General features: G+C 45.6%; 1 protein-coding gene across 1 annotated transcript in view; it reads left to right on the forward strand.

The window, feature by feature from the left end:
- Positions 1-740: 740 nt before the first annotated feature.
- Positions 741-22,212, forward strand: part of RASEF (RAS and EF-hand domain containing) — a 45,237-nt gene continuing 23,765 nt past the window's right edge. Inside the window, exons 1-3 of the mRNA XM_075411341.1 lie at positions 741-1,099; positions 19,103-19,249; positions 20,039-20,129. Of these exons, the coding sequence (XP_075267456.1) occupies positions 741-1,099; positions 19,103-19,249; positions 20,039-20,129 (597 nt within the window). The remainder of the gene's footprint in view (positions 1,100-19,102; positions 19,250-20,038; positions 20,130-22,212) is intronic.

Here is a 22,212-nt window from a genome sequence, read left to right on the forward strand (position 1 = left end):
GCTGGGCACCACTGAAAAGAGTCTGACCTCATCCTCTTGACACCCATCCTTAAGATATCTATAAGGAATTATAACGTCCCCTCTCACCCTTCTCTTCTTCAGGCTAAACAATCCCTAGTTCTTCTGCACAGTGCGCCGAAAATCTGGCCTCTTCAGTTTACCGATTTGAAGGTATCTTTGCATTTTCAGCTTAGGCTGCTTGCAACAAGGGACGTTTCTGAACCGCTGGTGATGGCGTGGCAGCATGTGCGTACTCGACGACGTGCAGCTCCGGGCCTACTGGCGGCTGGCCGGCGTCCACCCGGTGAAACTTGGCGCCACACTGGGTTCGCTGCCTTCCGCGAACGTCAGGAGCGTTTTCATCCTGCTGGAGAACAGGAGCGGGATTTTGCACCTCTCGGTGACCGCGCAGGGCTGGGACCCGCACCCGGCTGCCGCAGGGCTGTGGGACGCGTTTCCAGCCCCCGGCGCCGGTAACCAGCCACCCGCGGGAGCGGGGCCAGCACCGTCCGCCCGTCTCCCGGGGCGGCCGGCAGCCCTGCCCGGGCACGGCCGAGCGCCCGCCACCGCCGAGAGCCGCCACCTGCGGCCCGCCCTCCGCCTCTCGGCCGCGCCCGGCCCCGCGGGGCGCCGGGGCGGAGCAGGCCCCGTCCCGCCCCGTCGAGCCGAGCCGACGGCAAAGTTGTGCCGCCGGGTCGGGCCGCCGCCGCCGCTCGCCCGGTCGCGTCCCGTCCCGGCCGATGGATCCCGAGGCGGCGGGGGACGAGCTGTCCCGCTTGCGCGCCCTCTTCCTGGCCTGCGACGCCAGCGGCTCGGGCCGCATCGAGCGGGAGGACTTCGCGGCTCTCTGCGCCGAGCTGCGGGTTCGGCCGGCCGAGGCCGAGGCCATCTTCCAGCGCCTCGACAGCGACCGCGACGGGGCCATCACCTTCCCGGAGTTCGCCCGCGGCTTCCGCGGCGCCACCCGCTGGCGTCCCGGCGGCGGCGAGCCGGGGGGCGACGAGGGGGAGGAGGCGGCGGCGTGGGCCGCTCCGGGGCTGGAGCAGCCCTGGAGGGACTTCGAGGTGCGGCTCGGGGACGAGGCGAGGTACATCCCCAGGTAAGGCCCCGGGGCCGTCAGAGTCCGGGCGGCGGGAGCGGGGCCACGGCGGCAGACGGCCCCGCGGAGGGGGGAGCGGCCAGCGGGGCTGCGGTCTGCGCCGGCGCTGATGCAACAGCCTGCGTGGGGAGTCCGGTCCTACCCCCACCCGCCGCGCCGGCAGGTTGCGGAGCCCTCCTCGCTGTTGAGGGCTGCCAGCTCCCTTTTCTCCAGCGTGCCGGCGCTTGCTCGCTCCCTCTCCGCTGCTCTGCCGGGGGCCCACGTGGGGAGGTCAGGGCGGGGGGGGGTGGAAGTGTCCCGAAGAGCGTAGCTCGGTTTGGGACTAAGCCCGGTTACCAGCGGGGCTGTCAGTGCCGAGCTGGTGCCGGTTTACGCAGGCACGTTTTTGGCGATTCGCTGAAACATACCTGAGGTGCTCACAATTAATATGAAAATGCTGGCCGTAAAAAGTACGTTCCGCTTCGTTTAAAAATTGTAATTTAAAACGGCAAACGAGCGATCTGAGTTTAAGGGCTTAGCAGCTATAGTGGAGTCAGTTTAAAAAAAATACTTACATGAACATATCCAGAGACTGCGTCAAGTTGGAGCGGATCCTGGCTGTGAGGCACACAGAAGCTGGTAAAAGGCTCATTAGTTTCCGTGTAACTTTTGCAACAGTTGATTGGAATGTGCAGTTTGTTGTTTTACAGGAGCATGTGTAGAAATCACTGGCAATTTTTTATCTTACCAGTCTCCACATAATGCACCTTAAATTCTCGTCTACCCTGATAGTTTTGTTCTAGCCATGTTTAAAAATGTGTTGTGATTACGAGATGAAAAGTTTCTTCAGAGAAATACGCAATTACTTAACCTGCTACTCATGTGCACAGCTGGAGTCAATTGTTCTGTTCTTTTTGGACTGGAAGGGCAAATAATATTGGTTAGTCTTATTGGACTTCTCCGTTTCAGACAGATCAGTAATTTCATGTAGGCCTTTCTTACCTAGGCAGGTTGATAACTTCATAGGCGTCTTTCCTACGTAGTTTGTGATGCCTTCCATGCTACATACTTGCTTTCTACAGAAAGAGAACAACAACTAAAAGGTTGTCTGAAAGTTTGCAGGAGTAATTCATAACTTCACCAAAAGTCAGATAGAAACTCAATAGGAGATGAAAAAAATCTGCAGTGAACAGTGGTGGCTTGTGGAAGCATCTGTCTCCATTCAGTAATAATTCTGGCTCAGTATCTTGGTTGCGATGTTTGCAGCAGCAGTCTGAACACAGTCCAGTTGTTTGTCTAAGGGGATAGTAGCAGGGGAGGGGAAGAGCTTTTGTCAGCTAGACTGTGCAGACACATCCTCTAGTTTTGTTAAATTCATCATGACACAATTAACATTATTTGTGTTGTGATTCTTATACATCAGAATTGCAATGAGAAGTAAATTTTGATAGTTAAATGCATGTGTATCAAGTGGGCAGCAATTTGATGTCAGTGCTTCCTCTTTGCGTTCAGCTCTATGAATAGCTTTGAACATCCTTCGTCCTTGGATGTACTTACCAGGTGTGTGCCAATGTCAGCTGAAGAACAGTGCGCCCTTTGTTTGCTTGTTCTTTCTCTTTCCTGTCCTGAAGTGCTAGAAGCAGATCTGTGTTACGGCTCAACTTTTTTCCCTTTGTGGCCCACATCTTTTTTTGTTGAAAGGTGTGTGTAAGTTTTTTTTCATGTGAGTAGTCCCACTAAAATTGTTAGGACCACTTGTGTAATTAATGAATATATTGAAATTGTTTGGGGAGGTTGGGCACAGGAGAGATTTTAAGCAACAGAATGCAACAAAACCATGTAAAGTACAAGCTGGTACTTAAAATAAGTCACTTATAGTTTTATTTAAATTATTTAATTTTTTTTAGTTATCAGTTCCTTACTTTTTTTTAAAGAAAGGATGTACTTTGAAAAACAGACCTAGCTTGGAACACACCTGCGTCTTCCGTACTATAAAACAGTTGGTGTCCTCACATTGTGGTTTATTACTCTTCATATATTTGCTGTAACATTGGTGTTGAAAATTGTGAGAAAAGCAACTACAGAGAAGAAACTCCTCAAACCCAGATGAGCAGAGTTAGTTTTCTGTATTTTTCATCTCAGTCTTTTGTGTTTTTTATCTCGATCATTTTGGGTTTCAGTCCCACAAAATGCCGTGCCTTCTGGCCTCCATGTAGCGAAACACTGGCACCTATGCTTTGATACTATTGTGGCCTACACAGAGAGAAACAAGACATAGCAGATGGAATTAGTGAGATAAAGCCAAGATGAAGTCAAGAGAAAATTACGCAGTAAACACCTGTGGTCCCTGACATTCCTGAACTGGATTGAGTGCTCGTGGAAATCAAGGGGAAGTTTTTCACTGACACCAAAACACATGGCTCAGCCTCTGTTTCTGCGACCAAGCTTTTAAAAGCCATAAATAAGCCTCCATGAGGGGGTGTGAAACTCAGTAACAGATCAGTATCCTGACCCAGTCCTCGGTGTAGCAGCAGACATCAGATGCAACACAATTTACTGCCAGATACGGCCTCGTTCCAGGTACTAAAATGAGCATATACTACAATAAGCATATATTGAATTTAGTCAGATTTTAAGAAAGATAGTTTTATTCTGGGATGGATCCTACCTCTCTGCAGTTTGGTGTATTGGTTGCGCCGGTTATGCTTTGAAACATCCAAGTCTGCACTGGAGCTGTGGTTGTATTGGCTGCAGGTAAACAGGAGGAGTAACATCAAAGAGTTTCTTTTCAGCCTTGCTCCTTCCCTCCCCATCTGAACAGATTTTTTTGACTAATTTTAGTTAGATTTGTTGGAAAGGTGTTCACTGTGAGTCAAAGTATTGTTTGCCTTAGTCTTTACACGTGCTCAGTGGGCAATTGTGCCTCTAGCACAACAAAAGTGGAAAGTCTTTTCAGGCTGATGAGCTACTAGGATGTGTGAAGTCAGATTTTAGTGGAATTTCATAGAGGATTGGGGGTTTTTTTGGCGTTCATTTAATTTAAAATGCAGCTACCCTTCTGTGTTGTTATATTCAATCAGGTATAATGACTAATTAAACACAAAGGTTTGCAATGCCTTTGGTTTATATGTAGTGAATTGATAACCGGAGTATACCTGTGTGAGCCATAGGAGATCTGTTTTATTGAGAACTCAGGCATGTGCATTAAATTGTTCCTCTAAGAAGTGTTTGCAATGGTAGAGGCGTAGACAAAAAAAGTTTCGAAACTTACCTGTTTGGTGCTCCAGGCAGCGAGTGCTCTAGTGTACTGCCTGCACTGGAAGGGATTAGCCCTTGACTGTGTTACCTGGTGTTGCGTTCTTTTTAGGTTGTGCCCAGCCTCAGATATGTTTGGATTTCAGTGGTGAGACTGAAAAGTTCCCTCCTAACAGACATGCGCTCCCTTAAGCATGTCAGAAGGTCTCCCAATGGCAATGCTTTTCCATTCCTCAGCCTGAACAAAGAATGATCCAACATACACTGACACTTCAAGAGAAAATTTGTACTTATGAATGCTACGGCAGTTATTTGTGTCTGTAAATTACAGGCAAAAATCTTCCTGGAAAACAATTTTTGAAATTTTAGTGTCAAAGACCTTCAGTCAGAAAGAACAAAAACTTGGGACTGTGTGTGCTGTGTGCATTGTTGTCTATTGTGAGATCACTCTGGTATAAACTGACTCCCTTTAAGCCCTGCCAGGCAATTTTTGTGTGATATTTGGCAAATTGGATAATCTCATTGGAAAATGAACTAAATTAATTTGAGCATGAATGGGTGGATGAATCTGGAGAAGAAAGTTTGTATCCCTATTTCAAGCTAAAGTCTTCTGCTTCTGAGACACCTCATACTTCATTGCTTTGCTTTTTAGTCTTGGGGTCTGTTTAGTTGTGTGCCTTGTACTTTGGGCTGAGCTGACTGTTCGTCGGACTTAGATTTCAACGCTGCCAGACTGTGAGATTTTATGCATCATACAACTCCAAAGTCTCCTGATGTGATTATGGTAACAGTTTGCCCCCAGTCATGTCATCTGGAGCTGTATAGAAAATGTGGATCTGGGAGATGTGATAAAATGAGCAGAGTGCTGTTTTTAGCATGAGCTACTTAAACTGTGAAGACAGGTGGTGCTCATGGGATATACTGCTGTGCTACAGCAAAGGAGAGGGTCTCTGCTTGTTAAAAAACTGTCCAAAACCTGTGGTGCTCTTGCCACCATGAGCCAGGATGGATTTTTGCCAAAGTCAATAAAGAGCACAGCATCAACTCTCGTCAGCAATTTGTGTTTAATTCCAAGAGACGATGAGCCATGATACCAGCATTGGAGAGCTTTCCTTGTGTTTTGGTTTCGGCTGCCGCCGGCAACAAAAGCGCCACGCGGCCGCCCCTCCCCCCGCCGGCGTGCGGAGGAGAATGGAAAGAAAGAGGCAGAAACCGGTGGGTCGGGATAAGGGCAGTTTAACAGAACAGCAAACAGAGGGAAAACAGGAACAACAACGATACAAATAAGGAGAAAACACAACCACGAACCGTACAACAGCTGCTCTCCCGAAACCGGACCGGCGCTGCGCCCGCCCAAGCCGCGAGTGCCTTCCCGCCGCGCCGCTCCCCCCCACCGGAACCCAGCGTGACGTCACATGGTATGGAATACCCGGCTCTGTATGGCCAGGTGGGGTCAGCCCCCACCCCCCGGCTGTGCCCCTTCCTGGAGTCCGGTGAAAATTAACCCTGTTCTGGCCAAACCCAGGACATTATCCACCCCTTATTCCATACCATCTACGTCATGCCCAGGTCCCCCATTGTCCGGTCGATCACCACCACTTCTCCTGTCTCCAGATATCATTCCCTTAGTCTATGGATCATCACTCTAAAGTGTCCGTTGAGTTCATTTAATCCATGACTTCGGGCTCCATCTGTCGTTACGGTCTTCTGTGGCAGGGGAGGTGATGTGTGGTGATGGGCGGTCACTTGCTGCATCCGGAGCTTACGGCTGATGTATCTGGTGCGGCCCGTGCCCACAGTCTGCAGGAGATGTTGATCTTGATGAAGTTGCTGGATGCTAGTTGTTGAAAACCAGGTCCAGTTCCATCATCGCTGTGCTCTGCTAGGTTTTCATCGAAAAAGTCCATCCTTCTTTAATCTGGACGATTCTTACTATGCTACTACTGGTACAAAATATAACAATTATAACAGTGATAACAGACAGTGACAGGGTTATTTAACAACTAACTTTATACAATTTATTTATGGACTATTCTCGCCCAAAATTATATCCCCATGAGGTACACATCGGACTTCCCCATCCTTCCGCATTACCCACCAGGTACACCCAGGTCCTTGAGCAAAAGCAATCCCGCGGACGGGCTTGCCTTTGCCCGAGGCAGGACTGACCCAAACTGTCTTCCCTAACATGTTCCGCATGTGCACTACAGGGACTTTATCCCCTTCTACTGGGCGCTGAGGTTTTGACTGGGCAGGACCAGCCCGGTTGGTGGACCCTCTGGTGTTAACCAACCAGGTGGCCTTTGCTAAATGGGTATCCCAATTTTTGAAAGTCCCACCCCCCATTGCCCTCAAAGTGGTTTTTAGCAGCCCATTGTAACGTTCGATCTTTCCAGAGGCTGGTGCATGGTAGGGGATGTGATACACCCACTCAATACCGTGTTCTTTGGCCCAGGTGTCTATGAGGCTGTTGCGAAAGTGAGTCCCGTTGTCCGACTCGATTCTTTCGGGAGTGCCATGCCGCCACAGGACTTGTTTTTCCAGGCCCAGGATGGTATTCCGGGCAGTGGCATGGGGCACAGGGTAGGTTTCCAGCCATCCGGTGGTGGCCTCCACCATTGTGAGCACATAGCGCTTGCCTTGGCGGGTTTGTGGCAGTGTGATGTAGTCAATCTGCCAAGCCTCCCCGTATTTATATTTTAGCCATCGTCCTCCATACCACTGAGGCTTTACCCGCTTGGCTTGCTTGATTGCAGCGCATGTTTCACATTCATGGATAACCTGTGCAATAGTGTCCATGGTCAAGTCCACCCCTCGGTCACGAGCCCATCTGTATGTCGCGTCTCTTCCTTGGTGGCCCGAGGTGTCATGGGCCCACCGAGCTATAAAGAGTTCACCCTTATGTTGCCAGTCCAGATCCACCTGAGCCACTTCAATCTTAGCAGCCTGATCTACCTGGTGGTTGTTTTGATGTTCTTCAGTGGCCCGACTCTTAGGGACGTGGGCGTCCACGTGACGGACTTTTACAGCCAACTGCTCTAGCCGGGCAGCAATATCTTGCCACAACGGGGCAGCCCAGATAGGTTTGCCTCTGCGCTGCCAGTTGTTCTTCTTCCATTGCTGCAGCCACCCCCACAAGGCATTGGCCACCATCCAAGAGTCAGTGTAAAGATAGAGCACTGGCCACTTCTCTCGACTGGCAATGTCTAAAGCCAGCTGGATGGCTTTCACCTCTGCAAACTGGCTGGACTCACCTTCTCCCTCAGCAGTTTCCGCGACTTGTCGTGTAGGGCTCCATACAGCAGCCTTCCACCTCCGCTGCTTCCCCACAATGCGACAGGACCCATCCGTGAACAGGGCATACTGTTTCTTATCTTCTGGCAGCTGGTTATACAGTGGGGCCTCTTCAGCACGTGTCACCTCCTCCTCTGGCGATGCTCCAAAATCTTTGCCTTCTGGCCAGTCCATTATTACCTCCAGAATTCCTGGGCGACTGGGGTTTCCCATTCGGGCACGCTGGGTGATCAGAGCGACCCACTTACTCCACGTAGCATCGGTGGCATGATGCGTAGAGGCGACCCTCTCTTTGAACATCCAGCCCAGGACCGGCAATCGTGGAGCTAGGAGGAGCTGTGCTTCAGTGCCGACCACTTCTGAAGCAGCTCGAACGCCTTCATATGCTGCCAGAATCTCTTTTTCAGTGGGAGTATAGCGGGCCTCGGATCCTTTGTATCCCCGGCTCCAGAACCCCAGGGGTCGACCTCGAGTCTCCCCTGGTGCTTTCTGCCAGAGACTCCAGGTTGGGCCATTCTCCCCGGCTGCGGTGTAGAGCACGTTTTTAACATCTTGCCCTGACCGGACTGGACCAAGGGCTACGGCATGAACTATCTCCCGTTTAATCTGTTCAAATGCCTGTCGTTGCTCAGGGCCCCATTCAAAATCATTCTTCTTCCGGGTCACGTGGTACAGAGGACTTACAATCTGGCTGTAATTTGGGATGTGCATCCTCCAAAAACCCACAACACCCAGGAAGGCCTGTGCTTCCTTTTTGCTGGTGGGTGGAGACATAGCTGCTATTTTGTTGATAACATCCATTGGGATTTGACGGCGCCCATCCTGCCACTTTATTCCCAAAAACTGGATCTCTTGCGCAGGTCCCTTGACTTTACTTCGCTTAATGGCGAAACCGGCTTTCAGAAGGATTTGAACTATTTTCTCCCCTTTCTCGAAAACCTCCTCCGCTGTGTCGCCCCATATAATGATGTCGTCGATGTACTGCAGATGTTCTGGGGCTTCACCCTTTTCCAGTGAAGTCTGGATTAGTCCATGGCAAATGGTGGGACTGTGTTTCCACCCCTGGGGCAGTCGATTCCAGGTGTACTGGATGCCCCTCCAGGTGAAAGCAAACTGTGGCCTGCACTCTGCTGCCAAAGGGATGGAGAAGAATGCATTAGCGATGTCAATTGTAGCATACCACTTGGCTGCCTTTGACTCCAGCTGATATTGAAGTTCTAGCATGTCTGGCACGGCAGCACTCAGCGGTGGTGTGACTTCATTCAGGCCACGGTAGTCTATTGTCAGTCTCCACTCTCCAGTAGATTTTCTCACTGGCCATATGGGACTATTAAAGGGTGAGCGAGTTTTGGTGATCACTCCTTGACTCTCCAGCTGGCGGATCAGCTGATGAATGGGGAGAAGGGAGTCTCGGTTGGTACGATACTGTCGCCGGTGCACCGTTGTGGTCGCGATTGGCACCTGTTGTTCTTCAACCCTCAGCAACCCCACAACGGAAGGATCCTCCGAGAGACCAGGCAAAATGGACAGCTGTTTAATTTCTTCCGTCTCCACAGCAGCTATGCCAAAAGCCCACCGATACCCCTTTGGGTCCTTGAAATAGCCTCTCCTAAGATAGTCTATCCCAAGGATGCACGGAGCCTCGGGGCCAGTTACAATGGGGTGCTTCTGCCAGTCCTGCCCAGTGAGGCTCACTTCAGCCTCCAGTAGACTCAGCTCTTGGGACCCCCCTGTCACTCCCGAAATGCAAATGGACTCTGACCCTTTGAACTCTGATGGCATTAAAGTACACTGTGCACCAGTGTCCACTAGAGCTTTATACTCTTGTGGATCTGACGTGCCAGGCCACCGAATCCACACCGTCCAATAGACACGGTTGTCCCTTTCCTCCACCTGGCTGGAGGCAGGGCCCCTCTAATCCTCGTCAGAGAAATTGCTGCTCACCTGCTGTAAAAATGACTTGGAGGTCCCCTCCAGAGGATCGGAATCAAGGTCAAACTGTCTACCTGGTCTGGAGAGCTGGCTTTTGGAAACTGGAGCGGCACTTTTCCTAACAGAGTCCCCTTTTGTGATTGTTTTACCTCGCAACTCACGTACTCGTGCCTCTAGACTTGAGGTGGGTTTTCCATCCCACTTCCTCATGTCCTCTCCGTGGTCACGCAGGTAAAACCACAGGGTGCCCCGTGGTGTGTAGCCTCTGTATTCCCTCTCCTGAGCAGGGAAACGCTTGCCCCTAATAGCTGAGACACTGGCCCGTACAGGTGGCGAGTAGGACATGTTCTCTTTGATTTGCCGCACCTCCCGGGCCAGTTTCTCCACAGCTGAGACAAGGGAGGAAGAGAGACTTTCCTCATATTGGCGGAGTCTGACAGCCACCTCGTCCACTGTTGGTACGTCTTTACCTTTCCAGTTTACAACTGCCAGTGAGTTGGCATATGAGGAGGGTGCGCTCCGCACAAACTTCCTCCACATGGATTGTGAGCACTGGAGTTCATCTGGGTCTGTAGGTACCTGCTCATCGTCTGTGTCACAGTAAACCAGCTCCCGCACAGCCAATTCCCTCAAGTACTGAATACCCCTTTCCATATTGGTCCACTTGCCAGGATAGCATACAAAATCGTCACTGAAGGGGTACCTCTCCCTCACGCCTGACAGAAGTCTCCTCCAGAGGCTGAGGACTTGTTCCTTTTTCCCAATGGCCTTGTCAATGCCCCCATCCCTGGCCAGGGATCCCAGCTGCTTGGCTTCCTTGCCCTCTAATTCCAAGCTGCTAGCCCCGTTATCCCAGCACCGCAGCAGCCAGGTGGCAATGTGCTCTCCTGGATGGCGGCTGAAATCTTTCCGCATGTCTCGCAGCTCGCCCAGGGACAGGGACCGGGTGATGATCTCTGTCTCTATCTCCCGTGATGACCCTGGCTCATCATCATCCCTCCCAGAGCGATCTGCTCTCTTTGCGTCTTTCTTTAGTTTTACAGGGGCGACTGCTACCTGCACAGGTTGGTCATTGGGCTCAGTCACTGTGCCTGTGGCTGGAGCTGGGGCTGGAGCAGCTGCTGTGCCCGCTGGGGAAACCGAGGCAGACCCTGCAGCTGTGGCAGCGGTGGTGCTGGCTGGGGGGGCTGTGACTGCCTGCTGGGCTGGAGGTGCTGCAGGGCCGGCTGGGGGGGCAGCGCCAGCTGCAGTGCCTGCTGCTTCATTCCCCCCCCTTTCCCCTTTAGGGCTCTGAACAGTGTTGAACAGGGCAGCTCGGTAGGCGTGGGCCAGACCCCAGCACATTGTGGTGATCTGTGTCTCTCTGGAGTTCCCAGGGTGGCAGCACACTTTTTTCAGATATTTTACTAGTTTGTCCGGTTTCTGTATTTGTTCAGGGGTGAGTTTAAAACACACCGGTGGTGCCCACTGCTCTAGACACCTGCCCATGCTGTCCCACACACCCAGCCACTCACAGCTATCCGGCCCCGGGGCAGGTCTCTGCACGATGTTCTTAACGACTTGCTTAACCCTAAACAAAACCTGCAACCCATTCAGGAGGCATAACAAAAGGAGAGTGCTGCCCTGAGCATCCCACGGGTACTCGAAATTCTCAAAAGCAGTTAGGACCAGCCTGAGGGAGAGAGGGGGGGCGAAAGAGTGGGGGGAGGTATCCCCTTCGGTTTTCCCCACAGACTGGGTTTGATTATTCACAAATTCTAAGACATAGGATCCGAGGTACGGAAATGACCGCAGTGCCGCATGCAAATACAAGACTAATTTCATGCACAGTGATGTTATCACATCATAAGTCGATATCGTAAGGTAGAGCAAAATTATCATCCTGATCTTTTTCCCCGTGACGATGAATAGCACCACAGGGAACAAGTACAGCAAGTACGGATTCAAAAACCACAACCATCTGATGAAAGACAGAAACATTTTTACCGGCGACTTTAACTAACACAGTAAATGCGTATGATAAATTTTAACAAAATCTATGAAAGCAGTTTTAACACCCGCTGCTCAGCCCTGCCGTTATCCCCGCTCCACGTCTGGGCGCCAATTTAATGTTTTGGTTTCGGCTGCCGCCGGCAACAAAAGCGCCACGCGGCCGCCCCTCCCCCCGCCGGCGTGCGGAGGAGAATGGAAAGAAAGAGGCAGAAACCGGTGGGTCGGGATAAGGGCAGTTTAACAGAACAGCAAACAGAGGGAAAACAGGAACAACAACGATACAAATAAGGAGAAAACACAACCACGAACCGTACAACAGCTGCTCTCCCGAAACCGGACCGGCGCTGCGCCCGCCCAAGCCGCGAGTGCCTTCCCGCCGCGCCGCTCCCCCCCACCGGAACCCAGCGTGATGTCACATGGTATGGAATACCCGGCTCTGTATGGCCAGGTGGGGTCAGCCCCCACCCCCCGGCTGTGCCCCTTCCTGGAGTCCGGTGAAAATTAACCCTGTTCTGGCCAAACCCAGGACACCTTGGAAGTCAAAGTATGTTCCCTGGAGAGGGGATAAAGGCAAATCCTGAGGAAAAACAAATGCTGAGACCACTTTGTCACAGTGCTGGAGAGGTGTTCCATTCTGTAAGAATGATGTCTTCCCTTTTAACACATCTCAGGGCAGGGTTTTGATGGATGTGCTCTGCTGGAATTGTGATGGATGCGTTTCTGTGAGCTAGAAGACTTTCTGAGCTACCTTAGGTTTTGCCGCTCTTCTGTTTTTTGCTTTAATCAGAACAGCACCTGTGCCAAATAACTAAAGCACTGTAGCATTCGTTTTCCTGGTATTTTCATGTCACACGATCATTTGTCAAAACCGTGTCCTTTGGCATGTTCTCCTTTTCCACAGACTGAATCCTTCCTTCCCTGTCCCACAGTCTTTTCCAATCCTGCTCCACTGGCTCCAAATCACACTTCTGTCTTCAGGAAGGGAATAGTATTTATTCCTTGTAAACATTAAAAATCCATGCCCTGGGAATCAGCCCTTGGCCAGGCTCACTCATCTGGGTGTTGCAGATTTGTTGGTCTTCTTTTGATGCAGCCTGTTTCTGAAGAGAAAAAGAAAATAGTATTAATAATACTAATAATATTACTAATAGTAATAATAGTAGTAGTAATGGAGAAAAAGAAAAGTGGTATTAAAAAACCCCATAGTGTTTCAGGTTGAGAAATACCTTGAGTTTTACGCTATGTTAATGTTTCATGTAATCCTCAAGGCACTTAACTGAGGAGAAAGTGTTAGGTGCTCAGCTGTGACAAAAGTAGATCCTTTCCAATTTGAAATGGATCTGGTTGATCTTTTCTGGTGGCTGATATGATGGCATAGCCAATGTGTCTTCTTTTCAGAAAAAGGTATTTCTTTGTCTCTTGGTGGCACACGTAGGCTGTTGGTCTGCAGTGTAAGGGCAATCACCAGGTGCGTAATGCTTAATCTTCCTCTTGGTCCGACCATCCAGCTCAGACCTTCCTGGCTCAGACCGCCTTATGCTGTATCCCTGCATCCTCATACCAGAACAGAGCTGCCACAAGTGATGAGAGTAATTTTACAAGCTTACCTACACTGGGAAGAGACCATGAGAACAGTGTTCTAAAATTTGGGAATGGGAGCATATTATGAGCGTGAAAGCAAGTTTAAGTGTAGCGGTGATTATCTTTGCTTTTACCTGCACCTACAAAAATAGAAACTGTGTTTTTCTAGTGCTTGAATGAAGTCCGGGTGAAGAAAACAAAGTGTTTGGGGACCTTAAGTCTGCAGGTAAGAACATGGATGAAAAAGAAGGTAGAAGTGAAGACAGAGGTCAGTAATTGGCGAGGGGTGGTGTGAAGAAAGGTATGAATGTACACAGAAGGACCTACAAGAACGGTCCTGCTGGGGAACGCTTTGGTCTAGTTTTCTGACCTCTCGACACAACCCTTGCCCAGCTAAACATGGCAGTCCACACACAGCTCCTGCCTAAGTGAACTTTTACCTTGTTTTTTTGCTTTGTGCGCCTCAGAGTGCTCTGTGCACGGGGGCTCTGAAGTTGTGCTGGTGTCGGTCTCCACCTTTCTAAATTGAACCCAGGTAAACGTAATAGCAATGGAAGAAACACTGAATCTTTACCATGTGAATGAGGGAAGGTGGTATTCTAACATCACTTGCACATCCTTGATTTCCTACAGTTTTCCACTAGCTTATTGCACTTTGTACGTCTTTGGAGGAAAACTATACTGAAAGTACCAGCCTTGGGATCAGACTAAGGGGCCATTCAACATAGCATCCTCTCTCTGACAACCACATAGCGAACACATGTAAGATACTGAGCAACTGTAGAGTTACTCTTTGATAAATTCCATCAGCTCCCTCCGAGCTGCATTCAGAGTGCGGAACATTAGGCATATGGTCACCGTACCACCATACATTCAGCAAACCAAAATAATACTATGAATTAGCATAGCTCTGTGGGTTAAATGACATTATGCCACTTAATATAATCTAAATAACTGATATCTCTAATACCAGTGTTATTTTTCTGCTTTTATTTTTTCTCTTGCATTGTCATCAGGGCAATTTTATTTTCTTTCTATAATTCTCTCAGGAACTCTCTGAAACCATGTGAATACAGTAACTTTGCTAAAGTTAACTCTTACGTGAAGTTGTGCAAGTAATGACTAATTACTAATCACAAATTTTACAGACAGTTGACGTAATAGAACCTTTGAGATGACGTAAGGTAAAGCCAGAGCAGTACTTGGTCAGCATACAATGCTTTTCTGGGTCCTAGTGTTTTTTGTGTCTGTGCTTTGTAGAAGCAGCAGAAAGTCATGCATGGTAGGTAGGGTAATCATAGTGCCAGATGGTCTGAAGGGACAGTTTCTTTCATGTTGTATGTCTTTCTATGCTTTAGTATTTGTGAATGTCTACAGTTGTGTTAGTGTGGAACTTAAAGGGGTGCAGCTAAATCCATTTAGAAGTCATTTGAGGATTTTGGGGAAGACCAGTTTTGAAGGGCAAATGTGAGCATTTCTGATGAATTTTGCTGAAACTGAAGTAAGAGCATTCTAGTTGCCTTTTTGTCCAGCAAAAGGATAGACTTTTCAGAGTTCAGGAGGCAACTTGGTAAAATCCATTTGTGAAATCTTCCTTGATAAATAATTTTGAATAACTAATGAATTTGCAGAAAGAAATAGCATGCATTCAAGGGGAACTGGAGACAAACAAACAAATTGGGCAATATTCATTACAACTAATCTGTCCTGCTGCAGTGGTGTCACTGATATTTACCAAGGCAAGTGGACATGGAGGAGTGATTGAAAATATGGAAAGAGACAATTCAGAACAATTCCTGTCATAATCATCAAATACTTACTGCGTGTTGATGTAGCGTGTATATAGCTGCATCCTTCTAAAATCGCGTGTATCTATAAAATACTATTACAGTGTGCTTGCTGCGAAGTCATCACGGATACATGGAGTGATTAAATCAGTATCAGTCTTACCAGTTCACAAAAGTGTATGACTTCTGGCTGACAGCATAAATGATTTAGGAGAGTCCCATCAATTTTGTTCCATGACTTTAATTTCTCTTCTGTATTTTGTTGCTGCAGTAGTTGTTGAGTCATGTTTTTAAAAAGGACTTCTGGTAAAGTTGCCATAGAAGCACTAAGGTAAATGTCACTGAGAATTTCAGTGGCCAATTCTAATCTAAAAAAGCCTTCCAGGCCCTTTCCAGGATCCTGCACAGTTGTGGTTTTATGGGTATTGTTTTGCTTCTTAAGACCAAGTACTGCTTCGTAAAACTGGGTCACTGGCATATTTTGATTTCATCTGGATGGTTGCTGATCACTGGGCTAAGGAGGAATAATAAATATAAAGAGGTTTTTATATCACAGAGGGATATAAACTCTCACAATAACTCCTTTCTGCTTCTGAGTACTGCATCTTATGGCAGAGGCTCAGCAGCACGGACATCCTGATTTCTGTCTTCAGTTCTGGTATGTGTATTTGCATACATGTTGAAAAGAAGCTGCAAGAGGGAGTGGCTGTGGCATTCTTGTAAAGAGAACGAAAGTTGCGGAAATACACTACAATATTCTGCTACAAATGTCTTCTGCTCCTGACACAAAATACAGTAAGCAAAGGCCAGACTAGTTGTTTGATTCTCTACTCCCATCAATGTAAGACACTGTACCTTCAATTTTGCTACTCCATTAATAATCTGTGTGGTAGGAGGCCTCTGGTGTTAACACTATGCATGTGCTGTTTCTGAACATAGGGTTGGTAGTACAGTGTGAGGTACAGTGTAGTTTTATGGATGTAGCTTCATTTAATTTAAAGACAGCAGCTGATTAATCCTGCACAAGATGGGATGAGAAAGACAAGAGTACCAACATAACCCTAGAATCTTTTGAAAAAATATATGTAGGTCCTTAAATATCCAACCCTAATTCAGTGACCTGTGATTTAGAAGAGAATCAGGAAAACATTTGCTCAAGTAACGAGTATTTTATGTTAGTATCAAGTAACAAGTAATTTTCCTACTGTTTGCTTGCTTCCTAGGAAACAAGGTTATTAATAAGCATCTTGCTGGTGAAATTTAAAGGAAAAAAAAGAATATTTCAGAACACAGATTTCATGTTTGTATTTTGTATTACTAAAAATCATATGTGTTAACCTAGATTGTGCTGAATTTATCTGCCTTGGAAGATTGATAAACTCTGTCCATCTGGCTGTGGCTAGTGCAATTTCTATTTCATGTGAGACTCGTTTGAAGGACAGTGTGTATAGTCATGCTGTTTGAAGAAGTGACAGTCTTCAACAGCTATTTCTGCATATGCACGGTGTCTGCTTCTATCTAAAATATAAAGCTGTTCTGGAGTAGTTTTATTGGTTGTTGTTTTGGTGAGTAGTCTGTAGCTCTGAAGGACAACTGCTGAAGTGCTAGGAATTTATGAAATGCAGCATACATTGCCAACTGTCAGTCCAACTATTAAAAATAAATGGAATTTGAAATGAGAGACTATGAAGAGGCTACATTTTGTGATGTTTGAAGTACAGCCAGGCTCCAGCTTCAAGCCTACCCAACGTTAATGGAATTGTGGTAGGAATTTTGTAAATGGTGGCACCTTGAGATACTGAACTTGTTTGTTCAGCTGTATGTACTTGGAAATCAGTGTCTAAATGCTACGAATCTGCTGTAGTCTTGACATTTAATTGAGATCTGATGAACTCAACCATCAGACTTATTTTGTGATACATGATATCATCAGAACCATTCCAAAACTCTGTGGGGCAGTAAACCCTTTAGCACAGAAATCTCACGTTTGTCTGTATGTTGCAGTGGTACAGAGTGAAAGGAGGGCAGATTTTAAGTCTGCAATTTGTTTTTATTTTTTGTTTTTTCCTAGTTTTAATATTTCTGATGGTGTTGATAAAGTCAGTGTTGTTTCAACGTGAAGTTGTTGCTAAGGAGAATGTCTGTAACATTTTTTTAAATGTGAGTTATTAATTGACTGAACATGCATTCGGGGAGTTCTTTAATGATGTATTATTTATACGTAGTTTGTAGCATCTGATGATCAGCTAAATCTGTGCATTATTGTGACTATTTGTGAACTTTGACCTTACTCTGTTTCAAATATATTTTGAAAAAGAAATTGTGTGCATACATTGGAGGATACTCAGAGCACTACATTAAGTTTAACTTAACTTCTGGAAATACTGAATACAGCTGAGACATTACACTTTGTAAAGGAAACCCTTTGCAAGACAGAAACATGTACGTACACAGAAATGCCCCTGGCATCAGTAAATCTATATTTCTTCGTGCTGCTAGTAAGTTTCTGTATATTGAAATGAATGTCAACATTTCAGCTGGAAACAGTTTTTACGGTGTCCTGAAATACTTCAGTTGTTTAAAATGTGAATCTGAGCTGTATGGTACTGTTGTAATATAGTAAGTTGTACCTTCAGTGGGTTAATCACATGGTGGAAGCAGAGTGCTGCAATGTTGATAATCTAAGCTGTGGAATTGCGTCAAGTGGGAGAAAAATGTAGAGAATATACAGTGATTGTTGATGATGTGCTTATGGTGAAGGTATTAAATAGCATTACCTCCATAGAACATAGGAAAACATCAGCTGTCTAATGAGGAGGGTCATTAAATGAGAGTTTAAGCTTTCCTTTAACAACAAAAAGAGGTCATGTGTTCATGATATGTTAGATACGGTATTAGACGAGAACTTGCAAAACATTATTTTTGTATGCATTTCTACCATTGACGTGTGGTATTTCCTCATTACTGGCCTGCTTCCTCCACCTTTCTAGACCTGATCTTCGCTTTTCCTTTTTTTCTGTTTAATTTTTAAGTTCTTGAATACCTGCTTGTGTTCTGGCATATAGTTGATATGGCAGTTACCTTCGATTTTCCTTGGGACTACTAAATTCTGTTAACAGAATTTTCTCTGGTATATTGCCTTATGGTGATCCAGATACTGGAACCTAGCTGGCATGTAATGCAAATGGTTACATGGCATTACTAATGGTATGACCAGAAATCAGTGCTTTTTATGTAGTAACCTGTGTAATAATATTATTGTGCTTATGCTATTCTTTGTTTTTGTATCTTGGCAAGATTCTTTGCTTTGATAGTTAAAGCTGTATACAATCTATGTAAATGAGTCCAGATCAAATGGAAATTGGAATATACTATTCCTGCATGCAGGCAGCTTTTAAGAAACAGTATAAATTTCAGGAGGGCTTTTAATAACTAAAGGATCTGCAGAAACTTTTTTCTCTCTTCTGTGCAAGATATATCTGTTGTCTTTCACGTAAGAATCGTGTACAGAATGAACATCTTATAACAATGAGTTTTTTTGGGTATAAAACAGGGCTGCCATTATGAGGAGTGCAGTCATCTGGACCAGAATAATTTGTCTTAAACCAAAGAGCTGTATTCCCATTTCCCTTGCAGTTCCCCCCCACCGCCCACCCCGGCCACACACTGTTGCAAGAGGTGTAAATACTAGAAGTCCAACAGCTGAGGGATCATAAAACTTTCTTTTTTCTTGAAGAAGATATGGTCACCTCCCTCTCCCCACTCTAAACATCCTTTTTAACTTAGGTGGTTGGCATTCATACCTGTTTTCATTTCTTATGCAGCCTCCTAAAATCGTAAACTTCGTCATGGACTATGATTAACATTAGAGCTGCCAACAAACTTGATATGTATTGTGGGTTACTCCAGTGGCATGCTTTTGAATACACCATGAATAGAAGTACAAAAAATTTACTTAAGCTAAAAATTTTTTTCTAAAATAACTATATTGAAGTAGAGAAGCAGGAAGGGTAAACATCATTGAGAAGAATTCAGATATACTATGCTGAATATTCAAAGTCCATATCTAACTTGCTAAATTTAAAAATACGCAGAAAGAGGAATATCTTCATTTGTAATACATTTTTCAAACCTGTTATAGAACATGTTCCAAGTGTGTTAGAATGGTATCTTTCTTTTTCAGACAAGAGCAGGTCAGTGTTCTGTATCAGAACATACACATAGCAGAACCAAGATTAATCCAGCCGTACGAACATGTCATTAAGAACTTCATCCGGGAGATCAAACTTCAAAGCACAGAAATGGAAACTTTGGCCATCGCGGTAAAAAGGTATAGTAAATTGTGTTCCTAGTTCAGTTATGCAATTACTTTTGTGTCTGTCACACTTGGGTGGGTTAAACTACTGGGAGTTAGTGCCAAAATATATCATGCGGAGTATTTCCATAAACTGAGTTCAAAGGTTAGTTTATGTGCATACACATGTGCGAAAGCAGCTTGCAGATGATCCCCTGTTCATATTTTGGATAAGTCCAGGACCAAATTTTTGCAAACTCTGTTCTTATCTTTAATGTCTTAAAACATTTTGACTCCTCTTCCTTGGCTGTAACTTTGAGTTATAGCATACACGCCCATTATACTTTCATTTTAGAAAAGATGTTTTTGCTTCTTTGTTTTCAGGGAGAGTATTTACCTATTGTAACTACTCGACATTTACAATCTCACATCATTACTGCCAGAGCGAAACAGATTAGCTCAGGACAGAGATCTTGTATCTGTGGGAGATGCAAGTGTCTGTAGTTACCCCTTTGAAGTCTTTTCATAGCATAACCAGAGGGGCCTTTTGTCTCTGTAACTTAATTTTCAAAATGCAGATGTGAAGTATTTCATGTTAAATAATCAGCTGCCAACTTTTATTTAAAATCTAATTTGCCTGTATCTTCAAATTAACTTGTGATTTTGGTTCCCAGCCATATCAGTTTCAAGGTCTGGGCAATATTAAACAGTTTCCATGTCTGTCTGTCTAACCTGTTTCAATTGAGGTAGGCAGATGTGTTTCACACAAAGTTTCTGTCAAGCCAGAGGGCAATTCCTAAGAGAGTATTTACTTTTAAATTTTAGAGCTCAGGATAAAGCTGCAGTTCAGCTCAGTGAGCTGGAGGAAGAGATGGAACAACGGATACAGGCTGCAGAGCATAAAGTTAAAAAGGAAGTGAGTATTTTATGTTTACAGAATTTCATAATTACCAAACTCTCAGAGGTCTTAAGCAGGATTGATGGCCAGGTGTGTTTTTGATCCTGATGGGCTGACTAAAAGCCACCAAAGGCAGGGCCAGGATGAAAAGAAGCTGTGCATGAGCATACATTGAAAATGTATTCGCTTAATGCTTTACCAAAGAGGAATGGCTGCTCTGATGTAATAAGCCAAGAAAAAAAAATGCTGACCTAGACGAGTTTATTTCTGAGGCCAGTGTTCGAAACGGATTGGAGAAAATGATCTTTCACCATAAAAGAAAGGAATCTAGTTCTCCTAGTAGATGAATTTATGTAGAAATTAATGCTTGGATCATTTGTTCTTAATTTGTATGTCTGCCCAGAGCGGTGATCTTTCTTTCCCCCATTCTCATGCTGCACCTGTATTTTAGAGAGTTATAGACATAAGAGAGGGTAATTATGATGACAGTGTGAGGGTCTGGACCTCCCAAAGTTGATGGGCAATTCGGTTTCAATGTGCTCAAGTTTTAACTTGTTTCAACTGGTTTGTAGTCTTGGTGGAAAAGTACAGAAATCCTCTTCCCCTTACTCACTGAAAGATGTTATTAGAGCCACATGTGGCTGTGTAATTCTAAGCAGAAAGCAGTACATTAAGACCATTCTACCGGTGTTGTCAGCTTCATGTTGAACTGTTACTAAACTCACATAAAAAAGCCTGACTTTAGAATTTGCATAAGAATAACAGTTTGTGGAATTGTTCTAATGTGGACGTAAGACATGCAGTAATTAAAACATATGCTATGGGCATAATTACTGCTTTGTAGGACACACCGTATACTGAACATCTGTACATTTGGTATGGGTTCTTTCACCAAAGCATTTGCAGAATCAGAAGCAACAAAGTGTATTCTGCCAACTTGCTGGTTTTAAATAGTTCATGGTAATTGATCTGTGAAGGTAATTGGTATTCTGATAGATTTGCTTCAAACAGCATCTTTTTCTGTACAAGTAGAAACACTTCTACCGAACCATACAAGTCAGTTGTTTTCCTAGAAACAATATATCATGACATAAAAATGTTGAAGATATCACCCCACCAAAAAAAGCGTATCATTATGTGGTTTTACTAATGATAATGCAACTCTCAGTAGAGAGAAACTTTCCATTTCCCAAGAGACTAAGCATTTATGTTTAAAAAACAAATACATTTGCTCTGGAAGGTTTCTGTTCTGCAAAAAGGGGTAAGTCACTGAAAAAAGCCCTGAAGACTCTTACTCACTACTGTCAAAAGACGACTGGGATGTGTGTATTCGCTCACTCAAAGAACATCCACAGTTATGTACCAGCATTATGTGGAAACACATCTGCTATGTATTGTCCACATCTAGTCTGTGTTTCTCATTCTAAAAAGTCCTTAAACTGTTACTGAGTTGCATGGAGTGCGATTTCACTGTTCGCTCCTAGCTATAGATGGGAAAAGTGGGCTGTCACTTGTTTCTCACAGCGCTTTTTTTGCTTTTTTTGTTTTCACTCCTAAATGTTCCCTTCAGCCTGTAGCTCTGCATACTCCACCTACTAAAATGCCCTGAGAGTAAATGTAAGATATTTACTTTGTGGGATTGTACTAAGGCATTAATCTTAATGCCTGCACTCAAGGCCATTGTTTGTCAGAGTGATCTCACTCATGCCACTGTGACACCTGCTTGTGCATGATAGTATCTGCAGGTTGAGCCTATCCTACATTTTATTTCTTCAGGGGAAGCAAATAGTTACCAAACGGTACTCAGGAGTCCTATATAGTTGCCAACAGTAAGAGAATCCATTTTAAGCTGATTACTTTGATCGTCGTTTTAACACACGGATGATCATTTAAGACACGGATGTCAGCATCACCTACAGGAAAGCATTGAATTCTGAGCAAAGTCTGTGTCTGCCTTTTCCATGTGAAAACTAAACCTGTTTCATTGGCACCACATGTCACTGCTGCATTCTGGGCTCTTGGATTGTGAAACTGTGCACTGAAGTCCCTGGGGTGTGACTGGAGTGAGTTAAACACGTACTTACCTATAGCACGCGGAACA

Source organism: Opisthocomus hoazin, chromosome Z (genome assembly GCF_030867145.1).
Source record: "Opisthocomus hoazin isolate bOpiHoa1 chromosome Z, bOpiHoa1.hap1, whole genome shotgun sequence".
NCBI lineage: Eukaryota > Metazoa > Chordata > Aves > Opisthocomiformes > Opisthocomidae > Opisthocomus > Opisthocomus hoazin.